The 13,168-nt window shown below is 41.2% G+C and overlaps 2 protein-coding genes across 4 annotated transcripts; both read right to left on the bottom strand.

Annotated features, from left to right (window-relative positions):
• Nucleotides 1-271: 271 nt before the first annotated feature.
• On the bottom strand, nucleotides 272-5,480 carry LOC120691903. Its single transcript, XM_039975107.1, has 7 exons — nucleotides 5,255-5,480; nucleotides 3,708-4,299; nucleotides 2,212-3,527; nucleotides 2,047-2,122; nucleotides 1,594-1,961; nucleotides 909-1,007; nucleotides 272-806 (listed from the first exon to the last, which is right to left on the bottom strand). The coding sequence occupies exons 2-7, from the start codon at nucleotides 4,285-4,287 to the stop codon at nucleotides 651-653; spliced, it is 2,595 nt and encodes an 864-aa protein (XP_039831041.1). The 5' UTR covers nucleotides 4,288-4,299; nucleotides 5,255-5,480; the 3' UTR covers nucleotides 272-650.
• Nucleotides 5,481-6,522: 1,042 nt separating this feature from the next.
• On the bottom strand, nucleotides 6,523-12,851 carry LOC120687214 (deSI-like protein At4g17486). 3 transcript variants are annotated; one of them, XM_039969205.1, is made up of 7 exons: nucleotides 12,631-12,851; nucleotides 11,454-11,610; nucleotides 11,217-11,279; nucleotides 10,749-10,865; nucleotides 10,447-10,659; nucleotides 8,129-8,416; nucleotides 6,523-7,209 (listed from the first exon to the last, which is right to left on the bottom strand). In XM_039969205.1, the coding sequence occupies exons 5-7, from the start codon at nucleotides 10,655-10,657 to the stop codon at nucleotides 6,971-6,973; spliced, it is 738 nt and encodes a 245-aa protein (XP_039825139.1). In that variant the 5' UTR covers nucleotides 10,658-10,659; nucleotides 10,749-10,865; nucleotides 11,217-11,279; nucleotides 11,454-11,610; nucleotides 12,631-12,851; the 3' UTR covers nucleotides 6,523-6,970. The 3 variants fall into 3 exon arrangements, with proteins under 3 accessions (XP_039825139.1, XP_039825140.1, XP_039825141.1); XM_039969206.1 differs by having other exon boundaries at nucleotides 11,454-11,663; nucleotides 12,631-12,842; XM_039969207.1 differs by lacking the exon at nucleotides 11,217-11,279.
• Between the last annotated feature and the right edge of the window lie 317 nt (nucleotides 12,852-13,168).

Here is a 13,168-nt window from a genome sequence, read left to right as displayed (position 1 = left end):
CAGTATCCAATCCAATGCAAGTCAGTACCCAATCCAATGCAAGTCGGCAAGGCGTTGAATAAACACTACTCTCCTAATTTCTGATTTTAACACATCCACAGAACAGAAGTGAATATTTTTTAATCTAGAGAGAAACATGAACATCTACCACATCAAAGTAAACTATAAATTTACATCTGCTGTGGATATAATGATGCTCACTTGGTACTGTAAATATTCTTTTCTATAAACTTAACTAAACTTAGTAGCCTTCTCAACAAACAATTACAGATACAAGCAAAAATCCTTATATTTTGGGATGGAGGGATTATGTTGGAACAACACTACCAATAATTGCACTACACATTACATGGTTCAGTTTACAGATTACTTGTAGCCTTCTCAACATACAATTATGATAACCGCCTCTTTACATGGACTCTTTGATCTAAATATACAACACAATGCCTGAGTTGCCACAGCAATGCCATCAATCATTTCACAGCAAATTACAGACTGCATTCAGCATCTACTAGCTCCTCCATTTGTGTTCTACGGAATGGAAGCTTTCTCCAGTTGTTTTGGTTCAACCAAGCGGCTTGTTTGATTCTATTGTCAGCAAGCTTGCTTTTTCCGATCAAATTTCTTGGTGCCAACAAATCTTAGTACATTTATAAATCACTCTGGCATTCAGAAAGAAGATTGGTTTGTCCATCCTTAAAAACCTTAACATGGCAGAGCATTCCTCCAGTTTCATCTGCAAAAGTTATCTTTCTTTGTTTCCTTGGGGCTTCAGGATGTGAAACAGCATTCTTCTTTGCTAGGCTCTGCAATTGATAATTAAACATAGTCATGACAGAAATATCAGGTCAGTCCAAATTGGTATATAAAAGAAAGTCAGTGCAATCTTAAAGTAGATATATACGAACCAGTATTTTACAAAAGCGGTTGCAATCTTTGTTCATTATCGACAACCATTTTCTCGTAGTCTTCTCCACTTCTAATGCATCCTCAGAGGCTGATCTGATCTGTTCATCAAAACAGTGCACCACATCAATCAAACATATGACAAGATTGGAGTTGCTTTGCTTCCAAAGCCTAAACCAGTATGTCAGCAAATGACAAGTAAACATTTGTTCTGAAAGAAATTTATAAACTGGAAGAAAATATATAAAATGTTCTGTTCTGTGTTATCTACTTCCATTTTCATTGAAATATATTTTGAATAAGAGCATTTGAAAGAAAAACTATTGTTAGGGTTCCCTCAAAGTTGTGCCAACAATTGACTCTCATGAGAAACAGTCCAGATTAACAGAAAATTTTAGTCATATAAAATATCATTAAGAAATGAAGGCAACCAAATTAGAGATGGTTGTAAGGTTAGAGGAATATCATCAGGGTAACAATCTTGGGCATTATATTGAGTTCCTATCTTAAATCATGTTTTTTAGGAAACTATATTAAATCGTGTTAGTGAAGTTACATTCATTTGAGCAATCCAATTCAATATATGGTGAAACTTTAGCAAGAAGTGCTTATCTATTCATTATGGGAGCAGCAAACTCTATTAGAATTTAAGATGACTACTGTATGTTACATTTAGTAATGTCTCACCTCAGCAATGTTAAACTTAGGAAGTAGAGAATATGCTTCTGATGACAAACTTTCATCCACTATACTTTTCATGTGCTTCAAGCTCCTTATAAGTTTTGCAGCTATGTTTTCTATATCATGCATCTGTCTTTGAGAAAACTCGACAGCTTTCTCAGTGTCCAAGACCATGGATGAACTCCTCATGCAAGAACAAGTGGTCTGTTGATGGGGTGGGGATCCTGTTGAATTGAGACCTCCTTTGCTTGTAGGAGAGATGGAAGTCCTGCCCTTAAGTCTCCTATCTGTGCTAAACATTGGTCTGTCTTGCATGTGTGCTGGCTGAGGTAATGATGTTCTAGTTTTATCACAATCTTCAACAATTTTCCTCTCTGCAACAAGAGAACAAGTATGATTATAAGTTTATAACTGATATTTGTATAAACAATGGAAAGATTAACAAAAAATATTGCTTACTCAGTCTAACTCCATCACACAAATCAATACCAGTCAGAGCATTGCAAAGCTTCTCTTGAGACGTTGGTGACATAATCTGAAAACAAAAACAGGAGGGAAAATATGTTAGTATGGCAATCTTGTTCATCATTTCCATTGTAACATTGTTGAAGGAATGATTCAGACCTTTCTCTTGGACAATAATTTCTTTGGAGCATGTTCTTCATTTGATTCTTCATCAAATAAAAGTTCTGACTTCTTAATTTGCCCATCAGTTTGCAGAGAGGTAGCAGAGGAATTCGGGTCTCCAGCAGATAATTTATGTGATTCTTCGGCATTAGAGATCCCTGGCATGACACCGGTATGGTTTAACATATTAGTACAAGACTGGAATAACTGATGTTGAAGTACTAATTCTTCTGGTCCTTCATTATTAACAGATCTACAAGTGTCACAATCTGCAGAGTTTAACATATCCTTCAATGGCCACTCCACATTAACTGGAAGTGAGATTTTATTATCTGAAGCCATTTTGTCTTCAGAACAGTTACCATTGTAGTCTACAACTGCGCTCTGAATCACAGCAGTATCTGGAAGTCCAACAGAAGATCTATTTTCAGATGCCATCCTCTGCGCATGATTATTTAGAGCATCATATACTATACTTTCTAGCCTTCCATCTTGTGCAATGAAATTGACAGACTGAGCCAAGTCAAGAGTCTTGTCAAAGGAAAATGTACAATCACTGGCTGAATGTCCAATTTCCATATCTAGTAACATATGCTTTGGTCTTACACTGCAGCAGACTACTGAATCCAATTGGAACTCACCGTGCATCTGCACAACCTCCTCGAGTGAAGTGCAATTCATTTCTGTGCTTTCACATAAATCAGATTGAACAATCTTAGGTGGAGACAGCATATCTGTGCTAGACTCATCAATAGGAGACAATTCTTCCAAAATCTTTACACTTTCAGGTTCATTCCCATGAGAAACTCCTGTATTCCAGGACTCATCATTATCTATACAATCATGGCAAGACTGACTGAAAGAACTAGCCAAAATTTCATTCCCGATAGAAGATTTATCTACATCTGAATTAGATATATTACCAGATGTTTTCTGATGATTACTCACTTCACCCAACGGAGAAACAATCTCAGCTGCCTTTTCAGCTGTATTGTCATCAAAACTGCTTTCTTTGACACTGCAGGTTCGTTCACTGGAATGATCAGAAACATCAGCTAATTGATTTGGTTGGTTCATGAAACAAGACTGTGGTATATGCTCATCACCCTCCATTAGCTCCTGTTGCAGCTCAAAAGATAAATGCTCGGAGTTCTTCATGGAACAGCTAGAAGTTCCAAATCCCTCAGAGTAATCCATATCTTCTATTTTTATTTCAGACAGAACATCAGGTTTTCCACAGACCACTACAGCTCCAGCTGTGTTTTTCACTTCAGCGCAACAAATTTGCTCCCCAAGTATTTCTTCAGTACAGTCTGAAAGTGCATTAAACAAAAAAAACAATTATCCACATGATTGAAAGGGAATGTTCATTTCAAGAAAAAGGTATTTGCAGAAATAAGAATAAAACTACGTAGATATTCATCTGAGAAATCTAGATAATTACAAACAGTGATATAAGAATTGTATTTAGTATGAACAGGCTGGTTACTCACTAATAGCAATATTAGACTGCTCCAGATCTTTAACTTTCTTTCCAAACTTCTCTGATGTTGTGTCATGCATTGTAGCTTTGAATGGGGAGCTCTGTGCAGGGCTAAGAGTATTGTCTCTCTTTGATGTTGAATCTTCCACTTCCGCAGCACATAGAGAATATGTTAGTGCTTCCATCTTTCTGTTTGCTTTAGCAGGAGATGTTTTTGCCCTCTTCTGTTTCAACACAATAAGAGGCTTATCAAGATCAAATTCCTCTTTTATTTTAGTCCCATTCTTAATGCCACATTCCAACGTGAATTTTGAAGTCTTCCGATTCTTAGCTTTACACTGAGCTCTGAGATCCTTGAGAGATACATCATGACAATCTTGTTCGCCATCCTTGTTGCTGACAGAATCAACACTTAGTTCTGAGGTTGAAGGAGAGGCAATTTCTTCAGAATCAATGACTTCAGTTTTGACCCGCTTAAAAGTAGAAGAGTCCCTATCAGAATCTTCATCATATATTATGTGAATCTTCTTGAGCCTTGGAGATCTTCTAGGAGGACAGGAATCAAGATTTGTGGAAGCAGAAGCAGTCATTGTAAAATTTCTCTGTATAAATGAAGAAAATCAAGTATTATGATCAGGGGCATGCTCCGTGGATGCATGAATATCATCACTTAAAATGCGGATACTGCTTAAAACATAAACCATATCCAACGAGAGTGTCAAACTTTCCAATAAAAAAAAGCAGGAGATAAACTTAATGTAACATGCAAAATGATTTTGACAAAGAGTCATAATATGTTGAAGGACATGATAGCTTGCCCTTAAATTCTTTATAATATAAGAGATAAAAAAGAACAATGATGTGACCCTACCAAAACAATGTAGAAACAATTCATGAATGTGTGTTCATGATCTTCTAATTAATAAGCAACTGTATGTATGTGTCATACAACTATACAAGAATGAATCAATAAAGCACACTAGAAATGAGTAAGACACAAGCCACTGCTGTACATCAAAGACCAGACTTCCACTAGCCAGCAGCCCAGCACAGAGGCTGAATGAAATGAACACGGTGTAACAGGGTATTTTAAATCGCCAGTCTCGAACACATTTCATTTTAAAAAAAGTACTTTTTGTTCACATTGGCTCTTGTGAATCAAGCACTCTGCACTGGAACTCCCGGCACTATGCAGGGAATCAGAAGGAAGGACAGATTTGCATCCCTTTATGCATCAAGAAACTCTCGGAGCCATTAACCGTCGAAAACTAGTAGACAATCATGACTTCTTGAAACGAGCACTTTTTTCCGAGCGGAGATTTCTTCCCCCAATCCCCGGTGCCACTAACCATCCAAAATCAACAGCAACCCAAATAGTCCTAGCCACGGCTCATCCGGCCGAATCCATTAACAAATCTGTGATTTTCCCCCGTGGAAATGCCAATATAAACATAGATCTACAACATCCTGCAGCTAACGGAAGTACAGAGAGGGCCGCCGCCGCCGCCAACAGTCCGCAGCTACACGGCGGCAGCCTGTTCAGCGGTAGGAACTGACCTTGGATGGCAGCGAACGGCGGCTAACGAAGGAGGGGAAGACGGTGCCCGGATGCCGGATTCGTGGCACCGCCGCTCGGCTCCTTGACAGTGGGAAACCCGGCGTCCGTCAGGAGGAGGGAGAAGGGAAGCCTAGGGTAAGGACTGGGTGGTACTCGTATTATTGCCGCGACGCGCGGAGGAGAGGGCGCGAAGTCGCTGCGCAAATTTCGCGCCAATGTGCGGGCGGGCGGGAAAGCGTAGCCGCAGCCCGCTTCTTGGAGGTTTTCTTTTTGTATTGGAGACGACGGGGGGGAAGAAGATGGGCTGGTCTGGCGGCCCAGCCAGGGGTGGCGGCATTGGTCCATTTGGCTTGTAGAGAATGTCAACGGGACACCTCTTCACGGTTTGCAGTTGTTCAACCGCAGCACAAGAGAAAAACCATAGCCAAGCAAGGGGGGACCTTGAAGCACAAATGATTATTTTTTATGCACTTTGTAATCCAATGCCTAAAGTTACTTGAGTACAAAAGCAGAATCTCTGAATTACACGCCATTCACTATTACATACTAGTGTATCATATACGAAAACGCGGGGAAATCTATTCGTCGCGCGAGCTGCTGGCGCGCGAGCTGTCACAGAAGGGGGCGGCGCTCACTGCAGGTGGCCCCGCGCGGCACTGTACTTCTTCCTCTCGATGTCGCGAGGGTGATGGCCGCGGGGTTGGGGGAGGGGGTGGCCGGGGTGCGGGGTTGGTGCGTGGGGGAAGCGACCGCCGACGAGGTCCCCGGCGGCCGAGGTGGTGGCGGGCGGCGGCAGCCTTTAGGTTCCGGGTTGCCGAGGCTTCAATGGTCACCGGACCTAGAGGAGGGGTTCGGGGGCGGCGACGGTGGCGGGTTGGCCGGCGGAGGGCAAGGCGGCGCGGGAGCGCCGCCGACCGGCCGGGACCGGACTCCCGGTGGACGGTGTCGGCGGCGGGGGTGAGAAGAAGGCGGCGCGGCGGCAGCGGCTAGACGGCGAGCTCGGTTGGCATTGGCGGCGGTGGAGAGCAGCGTGGCGGACGACGGTGACTGCGATTGAATTGCAGGGAGTCGCAGAAGGCGACAAATAGACCCCCCCCCCCCACACACACACACACAACGCCCAGCCTAGCTCCCTCTAGAATCACCCCATTCTTGGGTTTAAGATGCTTGCTTCAGTTAGTAATGCTTTGTGGAATTGTATTTATTGATGCCTTAATGGGGAGTGCTTTGCATTTTCATTTGTACAAATCAAGCAACCTCCAGGCTATACAGCAATGAAGCACAACATTTCACAAGCGAATCAGTCATCATGTACAAACCCAGAAAGGACCACGTCATGTTGCCTGCGCAGATGCAATACAACCGTAAGTCACACACGAAACGCATGTACTACTAGTACCATCACTCCAATGTCACTATAAGTAGAACACCCTTTCAACAGAGCAAAATATCAGACGGCAGCGTCGGCATAGAGAGCAACCATCACTGAAATATTTTAGGACTTTGAGCTCATTGCACTGGGAACTCAAGTTTAAGAACAACTTCTACACACTCTGTACATATTTCAAAGCACAGCTGGAGCCAATGCTCAGACATGCACGACACCTTGTAAATACCTTTGTATCCTTCTTTGATGACTGTTGTAGAAGAGATTGCTGATAAAAAAAATCTTGGTGCTTCAATAAGGGAAAGCAATGTACAGGGTACCTCAATTCTCAGCTCTTCTTCAATTGGGCAGAACTCGACTGTTTTGTATCCCAAGAAGTTCCTTTCGCAGGGGAACGTAGGAAGAGCGAAGACGTTGAGAAGTGTCTTTGGCACAGAGAGATTGAAGAGAAGCAACTCAAGGCACCTGTCAGCCTTCTTTTCTCACTATCTTCAGCTTGGCTATCTGGGTCATGATGGACTGCGTCAATCTTGAGGGACTCTGGTAGAATGCAGTTGCAAACAGCACCTGCACAAACAATGTGATGCGTCTCAGAGAGTGCCATTGACAAAAGCTGATATGGAAGCTAGGAAGATATTCATTACACGAGCACAGACATACTGAGGTTAAGTGACATGAACACACTAAACTGTGCAGTTTCTTTTGAATAACCAAACAACCAGTCTCATTTTGCACAAACTGCTAGGCTTTCTAGATGCGTAAACATAAAATCAGTTCTAGTAAGCATTGTTGCAGATTTCCCACACTTTCCCACAAAGCCAGTTCTGGAGAATGTTTTTGCAGAAAACACAAACCACTCAAAAGATCATAACAGATATAATCTGTACAGCAGCCAAATCAGTGAATGTGCTAGTAGAACCCCTCAAAAGATCATAACAGAGTCTGTACAGCGGCCAAATCAGTGAATGTGCTAGTAGGTGCATTTATAGTATCGAACATTCCCGATACAGCTTGGCCTAACATCATAAAACATCAGGTAGACTCCATTAATGTGCCTTCAAGCAGGAACTGCAGGGTCAGGCATGCAACAAAACACAGGATCTAAGATAAATGTAATCATCACATCTAGTAGTAGTTAAAAAAAACCGGGCAATTAGCATTATTTGGACCTTGAGTGAAACACAAGGACCACTGGTGTATTTGGCTTACTCCGAAACAACTAAACTCTACCATTTCACCTTTATCTCTGACAGCAAACCAACATATATAGTAGTGAAAGAAAAACTAGAAATCTATCTCAATATACTAGCTCCGGTAACCAAAGGTTAACATTCAGACCAGCAAAAGCTGCAGCAAACAGGTTGTTTGGCTTGCCCTGTCTGAAACATCAAGTTTTCTTGACTGGAGATAGTACAATCCAATGTTGCAGCAACCCTTAAATAGCAAAACAAATGGCTGAGAAAGCATGTATATCAAGCATTCATACCCATTCTGGCAAGCCGATTAACCCATTTTGGAATTAAATTTCCTGTCAACCTTTTGCAGATATCCTCACAGAAATGGTTGCAGTTTTTACTTATCAAATGATAGGTATCCCCATTGTAATTTACTGACTGAATCTCCATGAACTCTCTGACTTGGAGAGGATCCAGACATGTAGTTCCCATGTATATTGATTTCCTAAATTTGAAACCAGGACACTGCCGAGGTTCCACCTCAAAAACTCCACTAATCGAATAGTCATGTGCTCCAAATGCATACTCCACGCCATGAACTGTCAAGAAACAAGGTAGAGAATACCATAAGTCACAACCTATAGTCCTATATTTAACAGTTAATTAAACAATAAGTATGAATCATAGTATCATACAATAAGAATAATTGGCAATGCCAATGGCTCTCCACAACTGAGGATTTAACGTGAAAACAAACTGAAATACAATCAGCATTCTGATTCCAAAGGTGCAATTCAGTCAGTCAAGATGAATCACTTATGTCAAGAAGTATGAATTTAGCAAAAAAACAAATTTCTCAAGCCACATTCTTAGCACTATTGCAGCATTAATAGTCTGCAAAATTATAACGTGGACGATCAATTTCTGTTGGAATATGGTTGTAAAAGAAAGTGAGATTTTTAATAATATGGAAAGTATTTTTCAAGAAAAAACACATACGATTTTCACGTTTCTAATATAAATTTTATAATAAATTGATAGTGAAATTTTCTAATGTTTGACTATATTAATGTCCAGTTTTTGCTCCCAAAAAAATATTTATGTCCAAATGACAAGTATTTGTGGCCTAAGGTAGTAGGAAAACACTTTTTCTAAAAAACAAAAAATTTCAACTTGATGGTGGAACTTTTTATATCTTAAACTTTTGTCATGGCATTTCTCCACAAATAACAAAAGTTTAAAATGCCCAAAAAGTTATTTCACAAAATAATCAATTGTGGTGTTCTTATCCATTCTATGCTAATTTTCAAACTTGAATTTTGCCAACCACATAACAGACTGTTTGATACATTAAAGTAGCAGTTTGGTTAATGGACAAGGCCAAAGCTTATGTATGGATAAATAGAGTAAAATATGGTCCCAGGTACTCTATATCAATGTTGGAACAGGCTGGCCGACTTCGCGAAGGGCATCGGCAGCTTTCTTCATCTTCTTGCTGTAGTCTTCAATAGAGAGATTGCCCTGAGTCACGGAGTGGAAGCCGTGACTCAAGAAGATGGCGCGGGAGCTTGGTTCGCCTGGAATAGGGCAGCAATGGCGGTCCAGAGCTAGAGCACCTGTGATTTGCTTCCATAGAGAAGTCGAGGATGGAGTCGGAGACGGATCCATATATCCAGCTGCGAACGCAGCAGTCTGCCTCATTCCAAGCGTCGGTGCGTGGCTCAAGGGGAGGAGTCCCATCGATGTGGCGAAGGAGACCGAACTTGGCGCGCATGGCCTGGAAGAAGGAGCTCCACTTGGTGTAGTTGGAGGATCGAAGCTCAAGCTTCATGGGGATGTGCGACTGGACAGCGACGGTGACGTAGGGTTGTGCCATGGCGACGTCGTCCAGATCAGCAGCGGAGCCAGAGGAGTTGTCGCTGGCGACCGAGGACATCAACAGATTGGATCGGTTGAGGGGGGGCGCAAAGGAGGGCCGGCGCACGGTGGTGTGGTGGGTGGCATGTGAGGGTTCACACGGTGAGGGGAGGAAGCTGCTGCACGCTAGGGCAGCAGAAGGAGGGGGGAGGGGGGAGGGGAACGGCCAGACCTAGGATAGGTCCCGGACTCGTGATACCATGTAGAGAGTTGGGCAAACAACACACACCCTAGGAGGGTGGGTAACCTTTCATTATATAGGCCGTATAGGCTTGGGGGACAAGTAATACAATACAAGCACATATACAACTCTATATATCTAACAGTCACTCTATCTTCATACTTATTTGTAAGATAGTAGTGTTACATGCACTGATATTACTGATTCTCCCTAAGATAGAATCAGTGTGATATTCAAACTAGGGAAGGACTATGCACAAAAGATTCTAAAAACAGCTGACTACAGAATAAATTTTACAGCAAACTAGTACCAAGTGCTACATAGATGTAAATGGACAGAGCAAATAACATCACTCATGAACAACAGTGCGAATTAAATCTTTTATGGCAAGAAAAGTAATGTTGACATTATGGAAACATAAAAGGAATCAAGGAAACTTAGTAGGGTGTTGAAGTTCATAAAAGCTGGCTTAACAATGTAGCTCTATATAATATGTATTGCAACTATGAAACAAAGTGTAGGGCATCATACCTTCAATGCCAGAATGAAATATCCCTAGACCAGCCCAGTAAACATAGCCATTTACTGGTGTCAAATCATATACATTTAGATAAACTGGTGTATTTCCAGGTGGTGGGCTGGCAGATCGGACTTTCGAAAACAAACAAAAATGAGCATAAGATTTCTGGCTTAATTGGAAACACGTGCTGAGATTCTTTTCCTTCTTTGAGCCCGACATCATGACTATACATGAAAGGAAAATGGAAAGAACGATCAGACATCCATTATGCACCAGATAGTATTCAAACAGAAGCTGGAGAAAGCTAACACACCTGATGTTCTATGCTAGCCCAACTGTATGTAAGAGTAATCATACTGATTTGAAAAGAGGGTCTGAGCTAAGTCTTGTTGATCAATGATACACTTCTGTCAATAAACTAGAGCCCAAACTAACAGATAAAATGGAGGAAAAATAAGTCTAGGATCAGTTCAACAATAACATACCAAAAATAAACAGCACAAGCTAGATCATTTCAGTATTCAGAAATAAGCTTCTAAAGAAATACCAGAAGAATTTTCAAGACAATATCCAGATATAACACAAAAAAGTCATCTTTGTTCCTAAGAAAAACATGATAACAAATAATAGAATCTGTCCTGTAGACCGCATTGCTACTTTGGCTAAGATTGTAATGTCAAAGTATTTAATATAATAAAATATCGCAGATTAGTTCAGTTTGAAATATTGTTCAGTGTTTTCACTGAAACTTTTCCACTAAATGTCTTTATAAATTACTTACTAGCAATCAGTAATTCCATATGGTTAAACTATGCCAAAACCTTGCTGCCTTCTTGTCTTTCACCTAGAACAAAAAAAAAAAAGAATCAGACCAGAGAGAGCACCTATGTTTTGCCTGTTAAACTTTTCAGGAGACAGGCATAGCTATATGTGGTTTGCCTTTGTAGTAACTTATTTACAGAATTATCGGCTATAAGTCAAACTGAACCTCACTGAGGACCTGGGAGATAATATGTACCTCAAAGAGCTCCAAGGGTCCGAATCCAGAAGGTCTTGAAGCCCTGCACCCTGAAGGTGTCGATGGCTTGCCTCGCAAATCGCAATGTCTCCAAAACCCACACACCTCGAAGAACCCTGAAGCCTCGAGATATCACTTCTCAGAAGACCCTCAAGGGCTGCAAGGTATGAACTGAACCTTGTGAGTCTACAAGGCCATGGACTCGTGGAGCTATCACAACAAATATACAAAATAAGAAGATGGTCATGACACTCTGATTGTTATTATTGGACCGGTCAACCGTCAAACTTCTACTGGCGTTTGTTTACAAAAAACAATATAGTAGTGTAGTTTGTGTCTAAGAATATTTGTTCTCCTGGTAAAACATGTGGCATATGAGGAACAACCCCAGATCAGCAATCAGCAGAAATCATTTATTATAAAGAATGCAAAATATCAACAATCAATATGGTCACAAGAAGATAATAGAGGTAAATTCTAATCCAGCCAAAAAAATCTGCAGTCGTTTTTATAAGACAAAAGAAGGAAAGCGACGTGTACTGACAATTCAAGCCTCCAATATGTAAAGCTGAAAGCGATGCATTACAGAGCTGTTGCACAAGTGAGCATAAATACATGACATATATCACGGACAAGAGATTAGAGTAAAGAATAGGCATACTTTTCTAAAATTCCTACAGCCAGAAAAAAAAATTGACTCAACAACTACTGAAGGCTACCTCAGGTAAGTCAAAGTTGGTAAACATCTAATACTTTCAAAAGTTCGTAAACACAAAATGACCGAAGTTAGATGTCAGATTTGTACTCTATCTAAAGTTGGTGGGATGTCCAGACAATCCTCATGGCCATCAAGTACTAGCTTGCTCTTGGATACCTAAATAATTCCATACGCCGCCAAACGACCACACTGAAGTAACAAAATTCGCACCATGCCAACTAAAAATTCATTAGCAGAAACACTTGTCTGGGAACCCAAGAAGCCAAGAAATCGGCGCCTGCAAGCGCGCGAGCGCAGCCTGGACCGAGAAAGCGCGTATCCCGTAAGATCTGCCATAGAAGGTGCTAATTTCCTCCATGGATTGGAAGTAAGGCGCAGCATTCCCCAAGAAGTGGCGACGACCTACGAAATTGGACGGGGGGAGACAGAAGGGAGTACAGAAACAGGAGAGGCAATTACCAAATCAAGGACAAACAGGTGGGGCACGGACGTCTCACAGCGTCCGCAGGGGCGGCAGCGCAGAGCACGGCAGGGGAGGAGGATTTGGGGAAGACTCCGGACTCCGGAGGTGGTGGGCGACGACGACCAGCAGAGGAGGAAGTGGAAGGAAGCTGTGGCGTCTCTTCCTTTCCCCTCATAATTTATCCGGGGTTTTCTCTTTTGATTTGATTTTTGCTCTGTTTTGAAGTTTTTTGTTGTAGCAGTACCTACTTTAAATGAGGGGAGATTGAGGACACAAGGCGATTTGGAAAATAAATTGTGTTTCAAAGCCCACGGAGGGAAAAGTATTAAGGTGTGATGTTTATCTTGTTTTTTTAAGTAATATGTGGATTTGTTTATGCGTAGTATTTGTCCAGTAATTCCTCCGTCCTAAATTATTAACTGTTTTGACTTTTCTAGATATATAATTTTTATTATGCATCTAGATAAATAAATATTATGTCTAGGTGCATACTAAAATTTATGTCTCTTGGAAAACTAAAATAACTAAAAATTT

The sequence above is a fragment of the Panicum virgatum genome, chromosome 9N (assembly GCF_016808335.1).
Source record: "Panicum virgatum strain AP13 chromosome 9N, P.virgatum_v5, whole genome shotgun sequence".
NCBI lineage: Eukaryota > Viridiplantae > Streptophyta > Magnoliopsida > Poales > Poaceae > Panicum > Panicum virgatum.
This window is presented reverse-complemented; position numbering and strand designations above follow the sequence as displayed.